The 24,945-nt window shown below is 39.8% G+C and overlaps 1 protein-coding gene across 5 annotated transcripts in view; it reads right to left on the bottom strand.

Moving 5' to 3' along the window:
* The window catches only part of stox2b (storkhead box 2b), a gene marked incomplete at its 5' end in the record, with an annotated part of 67,511 nt that overhangs the window by 1,864 nt on the left and 40,702 nt on the right, over positions 1 to 24,945 (bottom strand). For 3 of the 5 annotated variants that reach the window (XM_079838332.1, XM_079838333.1, XM_079838334.1), the window contains 2 exons: positions 8,804 to 11,069; positions 22,478 to 22,630. In XM_079838332.1, coding sequence (XP_079694458.1) covers positions 8,804 to 11,069; positions 22,478 to 22,630 — 2,419 coding nt within the window. Of the gene's footprint in view, positions 1 to 7,166; positions 11,070 to 22,477; positions 22,631 to 24,945 lie in introns of those variants that run through there. The other 2 variants (XM_079838336.1, XM_079838335.1) reach the window with 2 other exon arrangements.

Below are 24,945 nucleotides of genomic sequence, written 5' to 3' on the forward strand. Positions count from 1 at the left end.
GGGAAACAGAATGCAAGTGTTATGAAGAAAGCAGAAATGGAAAATTGATTAGTAACACACTGAGAAAGGAACACAGATGGGGGTTAATCAAAGATTGACAATCACAATGCCGATCAGGGTTGTGCACCATTCAGAACTGAACTGAGAATGCCGCTTCATTTACAAATAAACTCTGGAACTTATTACAGGATTAGACTGTTTACACCTGGTGTTAAGATGCGGTTCTGTCCATTGTATCATATGTGGACGAGGCTAAATACCTGTGTAAACCATAGACTGTAAAAAAAATATGTAGTGTCTGTGACGTCACCCATAGGATTCTGAAGAGCAGTTTTGAAGCGTAAACTAGGGACGAGCTGGCCGTTGCCATCTTGGCAGCGTGTCACTCCCGGATAATAGAAAATGGGCAAAGAGGCGGGACGTGGGCAGAGCTTAAGTGATGCGATGACTAACAGACAGCAGATAAATGGCTATCCACCTGTCACTCGAAGTGGCCACGCCCTTAATTATGCAGAACTTTAAGGCTTTATATAATGTAAACGAATGAGTTATAAAAAAATTCACCCCCTTACAGTTGTCATGAAGGGCAAAATTAGCCGTATAGACCAAAACCACAATTTGTACCAGACTGTAAACATGTGTTTTTCTGCTGTAAAGTTGGCCATTTTAACATGGGGCTCAATGAGATTCTGCTCCATTCTGGAGCCTGTCTCTAGTGGCCAGTCGATTAATTGCAGTTTAAGGCACTTCCGTATTGGCTTCAAGAGAAACTGCGGGAGGTTGCCACTTGGTGTAAACTGAGTCTAAAACGTTTTGTCCACTTTTGACCACTTCCAGAGCTAGTTGAAAACGTTTTCGACCGGATTGCTTTCGTAGTGTAAACGCTCATGTGGTCGAATGCATTTAAACATCCGCAAAAGGCCACCTACTGTCCATCTAACGCGTAAACATTACGGGAAGCACACTAGCCAGACATGATTTAAACTGTCGGCTGGAGACGAAAAACATACCAAGCACAATGTCGTCTCACCATTCCAGATTTCTTACACTCACTTGGCGCGGTCTTGTGGCTGTCATGCTGCGTTCACACCAAACGCAAATAGAGCGTCAGGAGCGAGTGATTTCAATGTCAAGTCAATGGAAAGGCTCGTTGACGCGCGTCTGGAGGTCCTGCGGAGCGATAGACACGATTCCGCCTCAAGGCCGCTACATACTCCGCAAGAACAGAGAAAAAAAGTTATCGCTCCCAGGGCTGCGAGAACAAAACAACGTCATTTTGTTCTCTGAGCCCTGGTTTGGGAGTTCTCGCAGCTCGTTCTCAACACATCGTCTGAACAGAACTTTTTTCTTGTGGGTGTCCGAGAACTATTGTGTGATTGGTCAGAATGTTAAAGTGAGCGGGGTTAATGCGGAGAAACGGAGATGTTCGGCACCTGCTTTTCTCGTGAAGTATGGAATGTCCTGGCCAGAACGAACTTTGTTCTTTTTCTTGCCACCTTGAGAAAACGAACACATTTCTTTGTTCTTGCAGAGTATGTTCCAAAATTCGCGTGTCGGACGCACCGCAGGACCGCCAGACGCGCATCAACGCGCCTTTCCATTGACTTAACATTGAAATAGACACGCGAGTGGTGCTTTTTGTGCATTCATGCGTTTGAAGCGAATTCGCGTCTGACGCCCGGCCCGAGTTGAACAATCTGAACTTTGGCTTCAATTCGCGCCGCATTAACCAATCAGGAGCCTGGTTGCTGCGGTCACGTGGTAAAGTGAAGTGATGAGAAACCCTGCATAATTTAAAAATACTACTGTGTCTCAAAATGAGGTTAAGACTTTTTTTTAGGTGAGAATGTAGTTGTTTAAAGCTCAAATCTGTGGTTTATTTATAAAGAGAGCGCCTACTTAAAAAAAAAAAATAGTCTTGCGTTTTTGTAGTTGTGAGATCCAGGCGATCACCGGGCGCTCAGCGCTCATTAACCCGGCGAGAGCAGCCTTTCCTCTACCAGTCCTTATGCCGTTTGCCGCTGGCTCTGATGTCCTGTAGTGGTTCGTCTTGTGTGGATCTAACGGGCGATCTTTGGTGTCATGAATCTATCATTTGTTGTCTGCCAAATCATGTTGACTGAGGGCTAAGAGAAGTTTCATAACTTTATTTTTTAAGGATATTTAAATATACATGCAGTGAAGATAATGTAGGAGTTGCCTGGACCACATTTGTGGGCTATTAATGTTTAATATATATTTTTAATGAAAATGAAAAGAGGCTGAGTGGTGTTTAATGACATATTTCTCCTGGAGCACCTTGAACGCGCGTCTATTTCGCTTCAAACGCTCAATTTATACGCACGCCAATTCGCTGTGGACGCGCAAACTACAAGTTCAAGCGTCCAACTAGACGTGATTTTGACGCTCTATTCGCGTTTGGTGTGAGCGCAGCATTAGAGCAGAAATGAAAGTTGCTGCTCTCCGTGTTTTTCTGTCATCTCCAGGTGTGTTCATGTAAATTGTGCAAGCTTATTTCGTCCATTAGATTGAAAGATCCCCCATACATTTACCCGCCCTTTGACCCTCCTCTCGAAGAAATCAGGTTAGAAGTGGTTGAAAGTGGACCAAAGAGACGGATTAAAACACTAGAGGCCCTATCGTACACCCGGCACAAGTGTTTTTTTACTAGTTTAAGCCTGATGCAGTTATCATTTTCACCTTCCAGAGCCACGTTGTTTAAATAGCAAATGCACTAGCGCCCATCTGTTCGCCCATGGGCGTGCTAGTCTGAAAATGAGGTGTGTTCAGGCGAATTGCTGCCGTGTTGCTATTTTGAGGAACTGAAAACGACTGCGTGCAAAAAAAACCTGGTCTAAAGTCAATGGCGCAGTAAATTGTCTACATGTCATAATGGATCATTGCATGTATCAGAATGACCTATTTGCTGTAATGACGAATGAAATTGGCAAATTATTTGACCAATCGTGGCAATACACACATGTATTTAAACTGACTCGTCAAGTTGAGGGTGTCTATATTCCTCCATGTAAACAGCGAATCTGCCATGGGTCAAGCGCAACCGGCATTTAAAGGGAATGGGAGATGAGACTCGGTCCGCTTCCAAACCAACTCTGGTGCGGTTCGATTGATATATGAACGCAACACGGACCAAAGACATGTAAACTAACCAAAAACAGGACGTGATGTCACAAGATGCGACGCTACAAGTCAGCTGATTTGACGACGCGGAAAGATCGGTGTATCCAAAATGAGTAGAGGGCAAACGTGGAGCAACGAGGAGGTAAAGTGCCTCATCAATAAATGCAGATCTTTGTTTCTGCATTCAACGGAGGAAATCCTGATGCTGTTTTGAATGTTTTTAACATTTTATGAGATCTTCGTGAGTTCTCAGCTGGTAAAAATAAAACCATATGTACACGCATAAAATGATGGCGTATAATCCAGCACACAGCATTGTTTTGAATGTTCGGTAAGCAGCTCCGTCGCCAAATATACGTCATAAAAGCCGACCAATCAGGCTGTGACCGTATCCCTATGCCTTTGGTTCGGTAACTTTAGGTTCGCTGTTAAAAATGCCAGTGTGAACGGCAAGCGGACCAGGACTATATGTTTTGTATTTGTTTTTTGGTCCGGACCAAACAAACCGAACTACAAGTGTGATCACACCCTAAGAGACTAGGTACAACCCTTTTGGACCACCAATCATTTTTTCCGTCATTGGCCCTGTCCCAAATGGCACACTTTTTGTACACTTTCGGTCTTGTGGACTTAAAATGGCCGCTGCGTGCGCATGTCCGTTAAGTCCATGAGACCGCAAGGTGTCCCATTTGGCATTTTAGGTCTCAGAAGGGTGCTCGCGAGCGCCCCCTTTGAGGTGGATATGCACCCTCGATGTGCACTTCTGCCAAGCCCACACTGGTGCGAGCTACGCAGCGGACTTCTTCCTGCCAGTCAAAGCGACATTACGTTGTGAAAGTGTGGACTCAGAGGAAGACCGTGAGGGTTTAGGTTGCCATTTGGGACAGGGCCATTAAACTAGCAAAAGTGGATTCGGACACGCCCTAAGTGCACCTGTCCTGCACCATGTGCTTAAAATACGGTCTACTGGAGATCCGATCAAAATGCATCTTAAAGCTACACTGTGTGATATTTTCCCCCATCTAGCGGTGGAAAGGGTATATGACCATCCAGTGAATTTTAGTTTCTGTTCCTCTCAATTCCGATACTTTCAAGATGGAGGGGCAACATGGCGACCCGCATTCGAACCCCTTACCCGAATGTATTTTCAATGGCATATTATAAACTTGTGAGAATACTTTATTACTTGAAAGAAGTAAATATACATTAATGAGCACATATATTTTTGAAAGAACTAAGTGTTTTTAGCTAAGAATAAACTAAAAAAGTTACACAGTGTAGCTTTAATACCAGGTGTAAACAGGGTCTAAGAAACAGAATTAAAATGGAATGAAATTGGAAATGAGGGCAAACACAAATATTCTTGTCCAAATCTTAGAAAGTTGGGTGTGGTGCGTGTACGTGTGGTGCTGTAAAGCAAAATTAAAATCTATTAGAAAATTGTGATGATTTTTCTTGAGCTTAGTTTAGAGAAGTACATCCAATAGGTCAATAAGAATTTTTTTATTCTACATAACATGGAATAGATTTGTCAAAATGAATCAGCTAATCTGTATTGTCACAAACACTACTAATTCGATTACTGTTGAATTTCTTTGAATCCTTTCACTTTAAAGGTGCAGTGTGTTAATTTTAGAGGCATCTAGTGGTGAGGTTGCAAAATGCGAATCGCAACCGCACATTCGAGAAGCTACGGTGCCCAACACAGGCCAAAAATATCAGAGACAATAGAGAGTAGCTATCGCTCTGTAGAGAAGTTTGTCCGTTTAGGGCTACTGTAGAAACATGGAGCAAAATGGCGATTTCACTGTAAGGGGACCTGCGGTGTATGGAGATAGAAATGGCTCGTTCTAAGGTAATAAAAGCATAATTCATTATGTAAGGTCTTTATACTCCACTGAAAACATAGTTATGTATAGTAACCTCATAAATACTACACACTGCACCTTTAAATTCCAACTACATTCAGAATTGTGCCCAACTCTGAAACTAAATGAAAAGTAAATAAAAGGAAAACAGAAAAGAGAAAGGACAGTACGGGAATATGACAAAATGAGGAATACAAACCTGAAAGAACAGAATATTTATAAAGGTCGATGATTCATGGATTTCTATGTTGACTCTAAAAACACCCGTGCCAATAGATGTTTCTCTCAAAGAGCCCAAACATGCCCAATGTAGATTCAGGACTATATGAGAGAGGCTGTATAAACAAAATCATCTGAACATGTCACATTAATTTGTCCATTTTAAATGTGACTGCCCACATTTGAAAGGGGAAATCTAAATTGAAATCAATCAAATGCAAGTGGAACCTATTCAGATGACATACAGCTCAACTCCAACTCTCCAACTAGTTCATCCTTAAACAACCAGCTCATAAATTAAACATGATCAAATTTCAACCCATTCACATACATCACTACTTATATAGTTCCTACATGGTCAGATTTGGAAGTTCGCAAATCTATATTTTTTGTATGTTTCATATGCACTGCAATTCAAAAGTTTTTGATTGGTAATATTTGTAATGTTTTTGGAAGAGGTTTCTTATGTTCAACAAGGCTGCATTTATAAGTTTTTGTAAATAAGTACACATTTTGTATAATATTTCACAATATTACTGTTTGTTATATATATATAACAAACAGTAATATTGTGAAATATTTAATTTTTAATATTGTGGATATACTTATTTCTGGAGTATTTTCTGGAATTTAGTGGAAACAGCCCAAACTGTCTGCAGGATGCTAGAGCACACAGGTCCAAGTTGTAGTTAATTAATTTTTAATTTGTAATTAATTAACTTTTTGAAATTTGTAATTAATGTAATTAATTAATTTTTAATTTATTAACTTTTTTAAAATTTGTAATTAATGTAATTAATTAATTTTTAATTTGTAATTAATTAACTTTTTGAAGGGGTTATTACAGCTCAGACAACATATACTTACATGTTTATCACTTTTAGCAGTGGTTTATGATTCATTTTTATATATCCTTTAAAATTAGTATTTAGAGACCACTGTATGTGGCTATGGGAAGCTTTTCAATTTGGGTAGGCCAAATCCAGGCGGAAATCCCAAAAATGGTTCCAGAGCTTAAGAGGTTAAATAGAGTCTTTACTGTCAATTTGTATCAATTTAATGCATCCTTCCTGAATAAACTGTATATTAACGGTATTACAATGTTGCAAAAGCTTTCTATTTCAGATAAATGCTGTTCTTTTTAACTTTTTATTCATCAAAGAATCCTAAAAAAAAGTTTTACACAACTGTTTTCAACATTGATAATCATAATAAATGTTTCTTGAGCAGCAAATCATCATAATAGAATGATTTCTGAAGGATCATGCGTCACTGAAGACTGGAGTAATGATGCTGAAAATTCAGATTTGATCACAGGAATAAATGACATTTTAAAATATATTTAAATACAAAACCGTTTAATAATAATAATAATAATAATAATAATTCACAATATTACGGTTTTGTTTTTGTATTTGTAATAAAATAAATGCAGCCTTGGTGAGCATAAGATACGTATTTTTTAAAAACATAAAATCTTACCAATCAAAAACTTTTGAGCAGCAATAGTACAAGTATAAGTAGTACAATAATAAACAGTTTTTAAATTGATAAATATTTAAAACTATACATTTGATAAAGGCTTTCAAAATACTGTTGGATGTGTTAAATAATAATAATATATTTTATATATATCTAGTCCAAGAAACCATTAAAAATCCTTGATTTACAAAAAACAAAAAATGGGTGTACCTATTAAAGGTAATAGGTTAATATAATAATATATTTTTGTATTGGTTTTTATAATGTATAGGACAATAACAGGAATGTAGTTGTTTTTGACATATCGCTGTTTGAAACATACGGTTTCCCTTTTCTATGATGTTTTGAACAAGGCTAGCAACCAAAATGCAGAGGGGAGAATGAAAACACAGGAAGGAACTGCACAAAACAAATATATACACACACACACACACACGGTAAAAACTACAACTGAACCACTGTATGAAAAACAACATACTTTAATTTGGGAAAAAACTAAAAAATATCACAATTAAAAAAACAAAACAAAACAAAACATGGGGGCAACATTATGTTCCTCAAATGTTTGAAAAGTCTCATCAGGTTTTTGGCTCTGAGCGGGCTCACCGTCACTTTACAGTGAAGTGTTCTTAACCCGCTCTGCCTTACAGGGTGACCTGAGTAACAGTACAGTGCTTGTTTTTCTTCATCCAATCACATTTTTTCTAAATGCAGACAGAAAATATCCACTTCATCTTTTTCAGCAGTTCAAGAGGTCTGATTTTTAAAACGCATGGTATATTTCCTCAAGTGGACGTGACCTTCTTTAAATCACTCTGGATGACAATAAGTATTTTTGAATTTTTGCCTGCAAAACAGACTTTGCATTCAACTTTAAAGTGATTTCTGAGTCAATATTATTGCACTGCAATATCTGAGCATGAAAATATCTACTGGAAGTTTGCAGTATGAGAGGTTTCAGACATTTGGAAGACGAGATCAAAGGGTTTTCAACGGGTGCAGGTTGAAGGGAAGGACAAGGATAATGTCAGGACGTAAAGTTGCACAAGTTGCATCATGTGCTCAAGGCAATTTATTATTTAAGTAAGGCCTCAAACATATCAATAGATAAAGTGACAGACGTGTGCTTCTATTGTGATAATTTTGAGAACAATGTCAATTAACCCAATGGAGTTTGGTTAAGAACACACAATGCAACAATGCAGCACTTACAATACAAACATGATGTTCATTTAGACAAAAAAAAATAAAAAAATGACAAAAGGAGCACCCAAAACACCACATTTAAACAAAAATTCAGTTCAAACAAAAACAAATGGTGTAAACCCTTTCAAAGATCGCAGTTATAAAACTGGTAGTGGTTGGCCTACATTAAGGTGTATTCGGTACCTATCACATGTTAGGGCCTCTCCCATTTTAGTGAAAACCTGATACATAGTAGAGTAGCATTAAGCCCCCAAAATACTCTACGCAAGTATGAACAATAGCTTTGCAAAATGTGTCAGAAGGCAATTTGTAATGCAACGTGTAAAATGAATTCTCATCACTCATATAGTGGGTTATAAGTTATATTATAGGTCAATGGAAATTTGAACAGTTTTAACAGTATATTGCTAAGCAAGTTAAAATTAGATAAAATGTTGACATGTTTATAGCTAGTTACCTGAAAAATAATCCACAGGTTGAATGGCACAGACATTTTAACTTAACTTCCAGACTACTGAGGTTTGTTACCGCCACAATAACGCAAGAATGCAAGTTAAGTATGTATAATAGGACTTGGCATTGGCCAAGCACTGGTGATTTTGTACTTGCATAGAGTATGTTTCTGGCCTTAATGTCATTCACAGAGGTGGTTACTGCTGCTTAAAATAAGAAAATGTAAGGTTTGCTCAACTGGGATTAATGTTAAGGCTCTACGGAATTCTGTCATGACTATAAAAGCAAAAAACCCTAAATGTTCCTGCGAGTTAACACGGAGTTAAAAACGAGGATATGTCTATTCATAGAATAGCATACCCCTCATTTCAGACACACCCTATTGCCAAAACAACAAATGAAACAAACCCTTAAAGTGGCCCTGAGTGCCTTACCGTGGGGAATTAAATCCACTGTCCACAGTCACACTGCTGGAGTCCATACTGTCCAATCGGGTAGAATGGACAGATTTTTGGCTGTTGTTCCCCTCACCTTCCTTGGGACTTAGAAAGGTAAGGTTCTTCTCAAACTTCCGCTGCAAATCCCGCTCCTTCTCCCGTTCCAGCAGCCATTGCATTGTCCCTCCCTCTTCTAGAACTTTCTTCTCCACCCGGTTCTTATGACTAGTCTCCTCAGAGTCATCATCAGACACATTGTAATAGTCAAAGGTGGTTTCTGCGCATGAAGCCTGCTCCTGAGCCGAGGATGATGGCACGGTCAGTGGTAGAGGTTTATCGAAATGCTCCTGAGTCTCCAGGACCTCTGCTGACTTGGTGTGAGGGGACCTACCTATCGTACCTGGCCTTGAGAAGCTGCTCTCCACGTAGTCTGGAGGTTTAAACAAAGTCTCTTGGCTGTAAACCTCTGGCATTTTGTCCAAGTCACCTGAGTCGGGATTGTGTTGGTGCAACAATCGTCCATTGGGGAGATGCTCGGGAGTTTGGCTCGTCGTCGCTATAGGAATACTACTTTGTCCCTTGGATGTCTCCTCTTTATATTCTATAGGGTGAGGCGGCGTTAGATGAGGTGTCAGTCGGTCAGAGGAGATCCCCTTCCAGACACTATCCGTAAAGTCATGGCTGGGTTTTACAAGAGATGATGGGGCAGAGAGAGAGACTTCATTTGCCGCAGTGCACTGGAAATAGTCATCCGCAGGCGTTTTGGGAGAGCAAGACTTCCGGTCATTGTAAGCTGGTAGACTATCCCTGCTTTTGCTCTTCTCCAACGTCCGGTAAAGCACAGCATCCTCTGAGGATCCCCTTCCGACATCAGGCACACAAACGTCAGAGTGTAATCTAGCAGCAGAGAGCATGATGCGGGAATAGTGGGTCGCCTGCGCAGATGCCCTCAAAGTACCATCGTCAGTGTAGTACCGACTCCTGTCATCGGGACTGCACTCAAAGTCCTCTGGGCCACCTAAAAATTGGCCACCAAGAGGTCCCTTGGAGTTGTCCATGGAGCGTGACCTTTCTTTGGCCTTGTCGGACCTCTCGTTTCGTGACTTTCTCTCTTGTGTATGACTATGACTTCGGTGGACTTTGGAATGCGACTGTGCCCTAGAGGGTTCTGGGAATGGCATTTCTGTCCGCCGCTTTGCCAGTTCCCCAGAAACATCCCACTCTGGAGCGGTGGTAAAGTGAGACTCCACAATATTGGGGTTGCTGTGAACCATATACTTCCCCCGATTCCGCTCCATGGACATCATGGTTTCACGTGGAGAACGTACCAACGAGGAGCTGTAGAATCTGTAATCCCGGTCATAGGATATGTCCAGGTTGGATCCTTCAGACGGATCCCCCCTGGACGCTCGTGTTTTGCTATGGGAACGTGAGGCCTTGCCCTGCTGGGTCTTTCGATGACTGCGGCTCCTCTTGCTGCGTGCACTCTGCTGAGCTGAGGAGTTTGCTTTGTTCCTCTGTGCCTTCTCCTCCTCCAATCGCTTCATCACGGCTGTGTGCCGAGCAAGGTTCTCCACCGTGAGATCTGGGTTGATCCGACGGATGATCTCCATCTCCACCTCTCTGGGAACGGTGGTGGGTGTCTCCTCATCCCGCAGTGGCCACTCCTCAGGTGGGAACTGGGCTGAAAACGTGGCTAGGTGTTTCGTCTTGTCCTTCTTGAAGCTCAACCTGAAGAGCTTCAGTCCAAACTTCTTAGACTGCTTCTCCCCGCTGCTGCTGCTTCCATCTTTGTGTTTACTGTTTGTCTCCGTTTTAAATGGAAAACTAAGAGCACTCTTACTCTTCTCTGATGGCTGCTGAGGGGGTGGAGACACAGGAGAAACCTCTTTATGCTCCTTAGACCTTCTCTGTAAGGTTGAGGTATGTGTGCTAGGCATGTCCTCCCGGTAGCTGTTGTTGTATGAATCACTATGGTTCTTGTGGTGAGGTCTTTCCCGGACACATCCAGATGTGGAGGGTGTCATGGTACCCGAGTGAGGAGAGGTACACGGCTGCTGCTGCTGTTGCTGCGGCTGCATGCGATCTGGTATCCTCTCGTCTAGGTGGTACCACTTGCTGTTAGTCCTGATGAGGGAAGGCGTGATGAAGTATGTCTGCTGGGTGACAATGAAATAACCCTCTGGGGTGGGGTAGATCTTCCGCTCTCGGACCAGCATGTTGAGCGTGTGCCGCAGAATCTCCATACTCGGAGTGGGGACGCCTACCGGACAGAAAAAGAGACAGAAGACGATCAGTCCAATACGGCCAAACAAATACAGGGACACCAACAATATTCATTTGACACTGATACCAATCTTAATCTGATTGTAACAAAGTATCACAAGTTGCGATTCCACACACTGACAATATTATGGGATTTAAAACACATGTAATGTTTCATCTCACAATTCTTCTTTCATGCATAATACCGTTTACTATGCTTTACTCAAAGGTTGCCTCTCATTTCATCCCCTCAACATTGACCAATATAACAGATCGCAACACATCATATCTGCATATATGTTCATTGTTCAATAAAGCTCAAATAAATAGCCTTTAATTAAAATACATTCTGTCCTGTTTGACACTATATGTATGGGTGTGTTAATGCAGCATATAGACACGGACCAGCGGTGGCTGTCTTCTGTGCTTGGTTGACTGGTTTCAGAGCTTTGCTCCTCTGCTGGCATTACTCCCCATTACATCATGGAGTCCTTAAAACCAGTCTAGTGTGACGCAATCCCCCCCCCACCACTGCAGCTAAAACGCAGTAGGCAACACCCCTTTCAAACATCCACACTTCAGGAGGCGAGTCAGTATATGTCTCTGTCTGTGCCATACACTTCTATGGTCCAAATAGACATATTTGTGATGTCACAGTTTTATAAGGGAAACACAGTTCAGGAGTGGAAGAAGTACTCATGGACCATTTCAAACAGCAAAGAAGCCCCCAAATGTGAGAAAATATGGAGTTAAAGAGTTAAGCGTCATTTGCAGTACATTTGTAGTCCAGAGCACTTCTATATGTAAACGCTGAGGTGGAGTAGGGTTGCCTGTACTTACATCATAGTTGCTGCTTAGTTTCCCTGTCAATGAGGTGCAATCCTAATTCAACCTTACAAATACTCTCCCTCACACACACACACTTAAACAACTGTCTAATCCAATCGAGAACAACAGCCTCTCACTTATAGCAGAAATTCACTTTGGTTCTAAAAGACCTAGAGCTGTTGAGTTCAGAAGTTCTTCTCAAGATCTTGATAGATGTCTTACATTCAAATGACTATTAAACGCAGCAGACATTTTTGATGAATTAAACATACATCAAAAAGAAAAAACATCTCAAGATGCAACAACCCAGACAAATGTCCATTCTTCCCAACCAAGTTCTGGGAACAAGTTCAGAGGGTTTTATAAAAATAATCAAAATCACTACTAACATTCAATGAATGTTGCTGAGCCTCCTAAAGGCCATTTCACACGGGACACGTGAAATTAACAGAATTTTTTTGTTTGTGTTATTTATCATTTCATGGGAATATGGGTAGCGTAGTTTTTATGTCAGACACAGTTAACTATTACATTTTAAACATATTTGCATTTTTAACTGGCAAATCAACTCATGTACTCATGCTCTGGATTTTTTACTTCTATCTCTGTATAAGATTTTTTGATGGGTCATACTACCCTGGGAATTCTATTACATTGAAAACAATCTTCTCTATCATGTTTTCAACACTCCAGTTAGGGCTGGGTATCGATTCAGATGTTCTAATTTGATTCGATTTCGATTCACAAGCTCTCAAATCGATTCGATTCCGATTCTCGATTCAACTCAATGAATATGGATTTAATACAAGTACTATATTGATAAAAAAGGACAGTGAACATAAGTTTACAAGTGGGTAATTAAAAAGAAATTAAAGGTCCCATGGCATGGCATTTTTCTATTATTTTATAATGTTTCCTGAGGTGTACTTATATTGTTAGTATGATTTTTACATCATAAAATGTCATAATTTAGAAATAAAAGGCATTTTTTCAATACTGATGTTTGCCCTGTGGCTGAAGGCCCTGTTTCAAGAGGCGTGTCTGCTGTGAGACTTCAGTAAAAACGCCCACTGTTGTGATTGGCTGACATCTTTGCATTTTAAATGAGCGGAGGGGGCGTGGTTTAACGAGGTCTACGAGGCATGAGCAGGCACGAGCTGCCTCTGGACGGATGGACCTGAGTTCACTTCACATCAGTTCTCAGCATGTCTCAGTTCAGGGTGAACTGTTGTAGTTACAGCATATACTTCAGGTTATTAGTCTATTTCTAGTCGGAGGGGCTGTCACTCATGTCAGAAAGTTAGTAACTTTAGTAAATTATGGATCAGCGCTGACTGGAGACGCGAACCGTTTAGAACGATTCAGTCCAATTTGGTGAACTGATTCGGTTCACTAAAAAGAACCGGTTCAAAAGAAAGATCGTTCGCAAACCGGACATCACTAACGTACCAGAGACGGAGCTCAGCGATTGCTAACAAAGTTATTTATAGTAACTACTGAGTTATGAGAGCGCTGTCTGTCAGCGCGAGTTTATTGTGTTTGTATCTGAGAGTTCTGAATAAACACGAGTCCGAGTCACACCGAGTCCGTCTTCATCATTATTACCAACTTTGTGACACATGCAATGGTGTCGAGATGAACGAGTTACGAGTAAGTGTTGATAATAGCATTATGTTCCTATCATATGAAAAGCGTCAGTGACGCGCATTGAGGACACAGCGCAAACAAAGACACAACAGCAGTAATCGAATGTAATCCAGTTTATTGTGGGCTAGGCTGCCTAGCCCGGATATGCTCACGCTTACCCCCCTTCTGCTTAATCTCGCGCCGCTGTGGGCCAGATGCAGTACTGGGGGTCGGGGATGTTGAAGGCCGACCTGTCAGTGCAGCCCGAGCTTCGGCGTGTGTAAGGTTTATCTCTAAAGATGTGACTCTGCTGATGTTGAGCAGAAACGACTGTATGCACATTTTAGAACAGATAGACGCGACGAGGACGTAAAAAAACATTGACTCAAAAAATAGAAAACACCGTTCTGTCTGGAGAGAGAGAAGCCGCATTGTGTGCACGAATAATAAATAATTAGCTACACATAAGAAATCACTGATCACAGATCAGAAGGAACTGAAAAAAGACTTTTCATTTGTACATCCAAACACTGAGAAACTGCCAGCATTCACTCGTTCACAAGCAATGATCTCTCTGCATGGGTGTGCCAGATTCTCTGGGCGGAGGAAAGGGAGGGAACCGTTCCTGCTTGGACGTCAAACCAGGAGACTTCAGGATTGGCTCGTCTGGGCTGTCATTTTCTCAAAGGCAGAGAAAGACAGCCAGAACTCGGGTTTACACCGATCAACATTTCTATCCACTTGGGGACAATATTCAGGCTAGGGGAATTCATATTAATGTTGAAAAACCTCATAAAATGAAAATGTCATGCCATGGGACCTTTAAGAGCCACAAAACTGTATATTAAACTCTTTTTTATTTTAGGTACACTTGGGTACATTAAAACAGAACCCATCTCTATATTTCAAATGCATACAATTATGTTAAATACAATAAAATTTTATTTAATATTTAATACAAAAAAATTTTTACATAAAAAGGATATTGGATGATTTTCAGTACACGACAAGCTTTTCTTGTGATTTTGCCGCCCGTCGTGTGTGCAGTTACTTTTCATACACAAGAAGCGAGTTCATACCTGGACCATAGCTGTCAACATTGAACATTGGAAATAAGAGATTTCCCGGAATCCATCCACAAAATAAGGGATTTTTTTTTTACACGATTCTTACCCACAAACTTTAAAAAAAGCACTAATCATTAACAGTCTAAAGAGTTTATAACTACACAATATATTTTGATTTTGGCCGTCAACGTCCTGATCCATCATCGCACATCACACTCATCTACTCTACTCTCCTTGAAGTTCACTTCCCGCTACTTTTTCCCTCTTCCTCCCGCCCGCCGCTGCAACTGTCTTCTTCTTCTTCTTCTTCTTCTTCGATAGTAGCCTAAGCCAGTGTTCCCCAACCTTTTTTCAGTCATGGCACCCTTTGAAAATGTTCTCCATTTTGTGGCACCCCCTTGCATACGTTACGCTAGGGGTATAACGTTACAGATTGCCCACAGTTTGGTTTGTGTCACGGTTTTAGGTTCACGGTTTCGGTACGGTTCAGTATTTGCTATGTTCAGGGAAAAAAGGACTACTGTCAAATAAAAATAAAGAAAACAATAAGAACAAATCATTTAAATACAAGCAGCAGCACAAATAAATACTATTGAGCAAAGATACTAATAAAATAAACTATGCTTTTCAGGTTTGTCTAACGTTGGTTTTCAGGTACAGAAATTGATCAAATGTAAAATAACATTGCATGTTTGACTGTATAAATTAAAGATTAATCCTATTAAGCTTACAAAAGCTATTCAATCAAGAGCAGTGAGTGATGTCCTTGTCTTTTGTTGTTTGACATTATACAGACAGCAGTTAAGGCTACTGCCCCTTTAAGACCTAATGCTACTGCCCCTTTAAGACCTAATGCATGGATATGCGTCGTCTTTCTCGACTGTATAAAGTTTACTTAAGGCATATACAGACTATGTCTGCTAGAATACTCATCAAGATGGACATGTTAACATACTTTTTGTGTGAGTTTGTCCGTTCAAGAGCAAGACTTGAAAGAGAACTCATTATTTGCGCGCTGTGAGACGTGTGCGCGCTTTCGGGTGAGTGCACAGAGACAAACTCACAGCGCGCGCCACTTCTCATTCGCGTCTTCTGGCACTTCACCCGGGTGATGAAAGTGAAAAATGACTGGTCATATTCGAACATACGGCAGCACTCACATTAATTGAACAAAGTTTACAAAGGCTTTTACACGGCACCCCTGCTCTCGTCAGACGGCACCCCGGTTGGGAAACACTGGCCTAAGCTACTGTCTGTGTACTGCCCCCTGCTTGACTGGTGCAAGTGCAAGCCACTTCACAGACACAGATAGTTGCGTGTTCTGAATTAACACAATCAGAGCGTAAAAATACGGGAAGACAGCGGGAAAAGAGCTAAAATGCGTGAGAAACCCGGAAAAAACGGGAGGGTTGACTGCTATGACCTGGACACAAGTAGTTGCCGTGGTAACAAACAACAATACCTTAACATGCTGACTTATGTGGACTAACTTTTATTTGAGGCAATCTGTTTATAATATAAGCTATTAGGTTTGAATTATTGGTCCTGCGCTGTCTATTGACTTGAGTTGATTTGAATATGTATATAATGGCTAACGTACGTGCTTAAGTGAACGCTCAAGTTTAATACAATGATCATAATGTAAGGCAAGCATTCGCATGTATGCAATCTATTTTTGCTCGGCTGTGGGGGTGTTGCAACGTCTGGGTGATGTCTCATCAAATGGTTCCGCAGATTTGTAGTATTACCATTTCACCTCAGCATTAACATCACATTTAGTCATTTAGCAGACGCTTTTATCCAAAGCGATGAGTGCAATCGAAGCAACTAGGACAAGTCTCCGCTAATCTAGCACAGAACACAGGACAGTTTTTAATAATATTATTAAATAGACAAACAGAAAATAAGTAGAGTGATAAGTGCCATTCTTGATTGATCAGGTGCTGCTGGAAAAGATGGGTCTTTAGATGTTTTTTTAAAATGATTACAGACTCAGCTGCTGGAATTGAGAAAGGTAGGTCGTTCCACCAGGTGGGAACGTTCCAGGAAAAGGTCAGTGAGAGTGATTTCATGCCTCTTTGGGATGGCATCACAAGGCGTCATTCACTTACTGAACGTTAGCTTCTGGAGGGTGTGCAAGTCTGAACAAGCGAGTTTAACATTACAAACATCGACAACGCACCGGAAGCCGCCATTTTAGCACTGAATGAATGAATGAATGAATGAATGGTTTCCAGTAATAAATATGGGAAAAAAACGATTCGTGGCCTTTGAGAATCGATTTTAAATCGACCACATTTTAAAAAACAATTCATCGAAAAATCGATTTTTCGCCCAGAATTTCATTTTTTTGCCCAGCCCTAACTCCAATATAAGCTAATGTTTTATGATTGGTTGTTAATAATCTGTTCAATAATTGGTTAAAGTTGATGCGACTGCCACTGCCTCTGACAAAAAGAAAATATTCAAATCTAAAATGAATCTTCGGCTGCGCCTGCTTGTCAAAGCGGTGGGATTTTGGGTGCACGGGCACCGCTTGCACACTGCCTCCATGCCACCAGCAAAATTGCCTGCACTTTGCCGCTTTCTGCATGTCTCCCACTGAAAGTTAACCAGAAATTCACCACTGCCACGCCCTGTGTGAAAGAACCTTAACTAACCCCAGATAATTTTTCTTTCCTTAAGTACAATGAAGCACTGCTTTATAAAAAAGGATAACTTTAACTCAACTAAACATCAACCCTCTAGGCTTTCCTTCTTTAGATTACATTAAAAGAAACTATCAAAAGAATACACAGTCTGTGTTGCAGAAGTTTCCATCTCAAGGTTTTACTTTTATGTCAGAAAGTGTTTTTTCTCCAAACAAACACACTTTGACCTCTGAAAAATGAGAAGCCAAGCAGTAATAATGTGATGCTGTGTGCCTCGCAATAATAGACTTTTTTTCACAACAGGATCCATGCGACATCCTCCTAATAGCAGCTTTCTCCAAAATAAACACATCAGCGGATTTGCACAAAATAGAAACTTCATGGGGGGAAATTTCTTTCCTGCAATAAGATGAACCTCTACATGAGTCATATGAAAATGTGCTCTGTAGAATAACATATTACATTTCAATGATGCCTGTATGCTTTATTTTTACATTCAATGTGCCTTTCTCCAACACTTTTATCTTTCTAACAGAACAAAACTATCCCCATAAGACTTTTATACACACTCAGATGCATACCAACATTTACATGTATTTATTTGGCAGATGCTTTTATCTAAAGTGACTTAAAGAAGTGGAATCAAACCAAACCTACTCATGTGCCCTATTCACCTGGTGACCACACACACGCAATATTGGTAATACACTCAATACTGGTAATATGGGTCTAGAGTAGAGGTACAGGTGTGCAAAAAGTATAGCTGGTTCAAACCCTTTGTGTTTAGGGCGTGAGCTAAAAGGATGAGATCATGATTCTATAGCAACTTCTGCGTTCAGCACTGATTCTATAGCAACCTCACTGCCTCACAACATGGGACACAGAGCTCATTATGACTCAGGATCTAATGCATCTCTTTAGCTCAGTCTCACATGACATAATCAACATCATACTTCTGAGATGCTGAAACTGCCCATATCTAACCGCGCACACAAAAAATAAAACACAACTGACATGAAACAAAACAATTGAGGCTGTGCTAATACATTTAGGGTTAGGCAATATATTGAAAAATCACAAAATGCTTGCTATGATTTTTCCAGTCATATCAAATTAACCAATAATCTTGAAAAAGGCAATGATTTTAATGCAGCCATTTCCAGGGGGGATTTTCCTAAAGTGGGACTTCACAATCTTCCCTTGTTTCATGAATGAGAGCATTACAATATATAGGGCCTGTGATGTAAATGTCTTGAATAATGCCTTTGATTTAAAGATTGGTAGAAAAAATGGCATTAGAATAGGTAAGTTTGAGTCACAATTCAAGTGAATTCATTCAAAATCATTATTTTAAGCCAGTTTAGAAACAATACATTGATACTTATTAATCGCAATTAACCTGAAATCATGCTTAAACCGATTTGGCTTATTGTGATTATGAAATCGCAAATGCTGCAAGTATTTTTTTATGCGCAGCTTGTCAGTGAAGCACGGTTCTGTGATCAGTAGTAAATGCTGCTCCATTTGAAAGCACTGCGGATTTGAGTTGCTTAATAACATATTCATTTGAAAAAGCAACACGCGTCAAACATCTTTACAAACTTGAGAAGCATTTATGAACCTTGTCCAACAAAAGAGCACACTTAATAATATGTTTTTTAACTCAAACTCAATTCATCCTAACGAGAGTTGAGCATCCTTCTGTGAGACCATGTGGCTTCTTACACAGAATAAGGCACACAACATACACTTATTTAGCCAAAAGTTTTGGGACGCCTGAACTTTAAATGACATCCCATTCTTAATGCTTAGGTTTTAATATGGAGTTGACCCACCCTTTGCAGCTATAACAGCTTCAACTCTTCTGGGAAGGCTTTCCTCAAGGTTTAGGAGTGTGTTTATGGGAATTTTGACCATTTTTCTAGAAGCACATTTGTGAGGTCAGGCACTGATGTTGGACGAGAAGGCCTGGCTCTCAGTCTCCGCTCTAATTCATCCCAAACGTGTTCTATCGGGTTGAGTTCAGGACTCTGTGCAGGCCAGTCAAGTTCCTCCACACCAAACTCGCTCATCCATGTCTTTATGGACCTGCTTTGTGCACTGCAGTCATGTTGGGACAGGAAGGGGCCATCCCCAAACTGTTCCCACAAAGTTGGGAGCATGAAATTGTCCAAAATGTCTTGGTATGCAGAAGCATTAAGAGTTCCTTTCACTGGAACTAAGGGGCCAAGCCCAACCCCTGAAAAACAACCCCCACACCATAATCCACCCTCCACCAAACTTTACACTTTGCACAATGCAGTCAGGCAAGTACCGTTCTCCTAGCAACCGCCAAACCCAGACCATCGGATTGCCAGACAGAGAAGAGTGATTCGCCACTCCAGAGAACACGTCTCCGCTCCTCTAGAGTCCAGTGGCGGCGTGCTTTACCCCACTGCATCCGACGCTTTGCATTAGGGCTGCTCGATTATGGAAAAAATCATAATCGTGATTTCAATATTGACCAAAATAATCGTGATTATGTAACACGATTATTTCACATGACTTTGGGAATGTGATGTATTTATTAAAAATACACCTTTCAACAATTCAATTGAAATTGTAACATTTGTTGTACTTTTTGAACTATTAAAATAAATAATATAACATATATTCAAATCAAAGTATAAAAGTATTCACGTAAAAATGATAAAGATAAATAAATAAGATCAACAATATGGTTCGGCTAGATATGCTTTTCATGTACGTCTAACATTAGTTTTCAGGTACAGAAATTTATTAAATGTAACATAACATTGCATATTTGAGTGCATAAATTAAAGATTAATCCTATTAAACTTACAAAAGCTATTCAATCAAGAGCAGTGAGTGATGTCCTTGTCTTTTGTTGTTTGACATTAAACAGACAGCAGTAAAGGCTACTGCCTCTTTAAGACCTAATGATCGGATATGCGTCGTCTTTATCGACTGTATAAAGTTAACTTAAGGCATATACAGACTATGTCTGCTAGGATACTCATCAAGATGGACATGTTGACATACGTTTTGTGTGAGTTTGTCCGTTCAAGAGCAAGACTTGAAAGAGAACTCAATATTTGCGCGCTGAGAGACGCGTGCGCGCTCTCGGATGAGCGCACAGAGATACATTCTCTCACAGCGCGCGCGGCTTCTCATTCGCGTCTTCTGGCACTAAACCCGGGTGATGACGGCGAAAACGACTGGTCATATTCGAAAATATGGCAGCACTCGCATGCATTGAACAAAGTTTACAAAGAGAGAATTATTTGAAAAATATGAGGGGAAAAAAGGACGTTTACACGGCACCCCTGCTCTCCTCAGTTTTTGTTTCTTTATTAGATTGTCATAGGTCACTTTGTTTAATTTTCAAGTGTTTAAACAAATTCGTGGTGTTCCCTTGCGTTGCAGCCACTACCATGTAGCAAATCTTGCACGTAGCATGTTTCTGCTCGTCGTCTGATTCCTCGAACTCAAACTGTTCCCAGACAACGGAGTTGGTTTTGCCTTTTTTGCTCACCAAACGCTGCTGTAACTGCCCTCCTTCTGTCATCTTTACTCGCGTCGAGTTTTTAAATTCCAGCGGATGATATGCACACGAGACTCACGAACTGAGAGAGTTTGTGGCTTCGGGAGGGGCGGATGTGCGCGTGCGCGTTTCATTCAGAACGCAAGACAAAATAAGAGTGTTCTTGCAAAACTGAACATGGCAAAATAATCGTTTTTTCTCGATTGTACTATTTTGGTGATCGTTGGGAGGCAAAATCGAAATCGAAATCGAAATTCGATTAATTGCACAGCCCTACTTTGCATAGCACTTGGTGATGTAAGGCTTGGATGCAGCTGCTCGGCAATGGAAACCCTTTCCATGAAGCTCTCTATGCACTGTTCTTGAGCTAATCTGAAGGCCACACAGAGTTTGGAGGTCTGTAGCTACTGACTCTGCAGAAAGTTGGCGACTTCTGCATGAGCTGACCCCGCTCTGTGATTTTAAGTGGGCTACCACTTCGTGGCTGGGTTGCTGTTGTTCCCAATTGCTTCCACTTTGTTATAATACCACTAGCAGTTGACCGTGGAATATTTAGTAGTGAGGAAAAATGATTTTATTATCATGAAAATACCAGAGAAGGCTTGAAGAACTCAGAAGATTGAAAGGCTTTGATTGATTAAACATGACTAATAAACACACGACTACGACAATATATGATTTATCTGTTTATTCGATAGTATGATGCCCATAGGAATTTCCTGGAATGATGTGCATTATCGTACTTTTGTGGGGCATATTTGGAGTTTCTGTACGAGAATGCCCTCTGGCTTTCAGATGGAGCAGCATTTACTACTGATCACTGACAAGCTGCACATGAAAAAATACAATAAAGAAAATAATGTGCGGTTTAATTTCGATTAATCGTAGAGCCCTAGTCGGAACTCATGTATTAAATGTGTCAACCAGCCAAAGCATGTATTTGTATAGTTTTGCACACTGATACAGTGTTTTCAAATAAACAACCTCTAAAGCCAGTATTTCAAAGAATATTTAATATTTGTGTGTAGTTACACTTTAAGCCACTTTAAAAATGTCTTCTGATTTATTGCGTGTATATCACAGCCTCTGAGAAAATATAACAACACATTTTCCCCATAATTTAACCTCTAATTTCAGCAAAACATCATTATCCTGTGCTGTGTTTCTGCAGTTAAAGCATATAACAACGGAAGTTAAACTTTCCATATCACTGCTGTGACCACATCATGCTTTATAGTGCTCTAAATATGAGACTTTATCCAGATGTTCCAGGATATGGCTATTATCATGTGCAAATGGCTGTGTAAACGGTTACGACTGGTGTTACTGGCAAAAACTGAAGAAACTAAAAATCACTGAACTGTTATAAAACAAATTCAGCATGTAAGATTTATAGATGCTTCCAGCATATTTTGAGAAGCATGAAAATAACAGAGCACGTCATTCATGTATATGCTGTAGCCTTGGGGTTAGAGCATGAGATCTGAAGCGGCATTTAAGTAAATCTCACAAAAACATACCCAGGTCACATATCACCTTAAATTTACCATGAAAAAGAATTCATAATTTGCATTTAGAAAATGAAGCCTATTTTTGGATCATTAAGATGTTTTGCATTGTGACATTACTTTCAATACAATTAAGCACATTTCCTGCACTTATGTTCTGTGTTCTCATTGAAGGACGTTACCTGGGAAGCATGTTGCTAGGTGTTCGATGAGAGTCTCTTGCGTGACAGTCTTACGGGCGGAGTTCATGGCAGAAATGGCCAGGCACAGGATTTCTCCCAGTGGGATAAACTGGGATTGGCTGATGGGAGACATGCTGATGGGAGACACATCACCTGCAAAGGACAGATCAAAGGTCAAAGATTAACTTAGTGTGGTATAGAGGTCAAAGGATAACATGTTACACTGGTGGCTTTAGGAGTCCAGAACAGGCATCTTGACTTTCTAGAGGAACTGAGCAAAGTCATTAAAAAAAAAATACACTAATAACATGAATGACGTCCAATATTTAACCATTTCAAGAAAACCAAAAATCATTTTAAAATCAACAACAACAAAAAAATACTATGGATGCACAATATCAATATCAAAATTCTGGCAGAAAACAGGCCAATAATCATTGTGATTGTATGGCAAATAATAAATGGCCATTATTTGAATTTTCTATTTTGTAACACTTAAAATGCTATAGGTTTGACATTCACAGTATTGTAACTGAAAATATGAAAGAATTTTTGGTAAATATGAACCAGTGAAATAGACCTACAACACACTCATTGTACAGACAAATTAATATTAAAATATGAGGGGAGAAAAACAAACAACAGAGGTGGCGGCACCTTGACGCATTAAAAAAAAATGTAACCCTATGACAATAAACTCACAAAAATCTTACCATTAGAGACTACTAACAACTACCATGAACAAATCAAATGTTTTGATAAATTCTTTTATTGATATTGGTCTATATGAAAAATGAGGAAGAACATTTAAAAAGGTCTAATAATACATTTATAAGCACTACAATCTCTGAACAACTGATACGCATCAGTTAAACACAGGATGGATAAAGGAATTTTTGTTAATTTTTCTTTGAATTTTCTGTCTAAATCATTGTCTTCTGTGCATCAGAATAAGATGCGTGATTGTGTTCATGATCAGACATATACCGCTGTATCAGTAGCTATGCTTCCATCCACCTATTTTTATGGATATTGCATAAAAACTGCTGGATGGAAATGCCAAGATGTGTATACACTCTAAAAACGTGCATTAAAAAAACCTATGCGTTCATTTGAGTCAGATACATTTTTTATCTGATAAGAAAACATGTGCATAAACTACTACGATGGAAACACATTTACCGAATACGATATGATGGCATTACTGGACTAACCAGAGGACTGATCTTTTTGCAAAGCATCTGAAATGCTGTTTTGGTAGTTCTGAAATGCCTGAGCAAAATCTGTCCACAAAGTGGTTCGGTATAATAAACTTCCATAACTGCGTTTCTTTTATATATTATATATTATATAAATATAAATATATATTATTATATAAATAATTTTTATTTTTTATTTTTATTTTTTTTATTAATTATATTATATATATATATATATATATATATATATTCTAAAATTATTATATACAGTGGCTTCTCCTAATTTTCTTAGTGATATTTAGTGCAAGTTTATCAGGAAGTGATGATTTTGTCCTCTCTCACTGGATGGTGCTTTATTTGCAAATTTTTTGTGCGATATTCCAATTTTGCGCACAAGTTAAATTCGCAACTTTGGATGGAAACAGCTTTATTTGCACATATTTATTGTGCACAACATTATCTTTATTTGCACATATATATTTCATATGAAAAAGACATGATAAAATAAGTGCACATACACTGTGCTTGTTCATGTTTGGAGCACTAGTATATGAAATATGTCCCAAAAAAACCCACTGGAAACCCGGTCCAGATATGAACTGTTATCCTTGTTGCTAAACTCATTGTGGCGTGAAATTTCTCTCGTGTGCGCTCCGTTTGTTGTTACGCATTAAATACTGTTACACTCAAAATCCAGCTCTCACTGCATTGTGGGGAAAATGCAAACAACACTGTTGTGTTACTTTACTGAGGAAACACACTTACAACTCGTGTCCGAATGCAAATCTGAACAGGCTAGTGAACGAACATCGCTGAAGCGATCTTTTGTGACATTTGAATTCTCTGCTGTAATGCGATAATACAGTCCAGTGATTGGATTAAAAAAGTTGATCCTCATGAATAATGAAGAGAAAAGCTGATGACCGATGACGTAGACTGATACTCTCCAGCCACGACAGCCAATCACCACTCCGGATTAGCCTTTGAAAAACCCTTACCAGGTGTCCTCTAAAATGTACTCCCAAAACTGCACTCAGCAAAAAATTGCTGGCAGTCCAACAAAAATCACTTTTTATCTTCAGTCACTGTTTTTGAAAAGCACTGCAGCAGAAATGACATTTCCCACCTTTAGCCTGCTGAAATCAAATCTCTACCTTTGACACAACTATATCATCCTTAACTACCGAATTAACTCTTGCTCTCTGGACTGACCCACATTCTGTACTACTCAAAGACCTTTCCCAAAATAGCACAGAACATCTGGTGCTA

The sequence above is a fragment of the Gobio gobio genome, assembly GCF_949357685.1.
Source record: "Gobio gobio genome assembly, chromosome: 16".
In the NCBI taxonomy this organism is placed as follows: Eukaryota; Metazoa; Chordata; class Actinopteri; order Cypriniformes; family Gobionidae; genus Gobio; species Gobio gobio.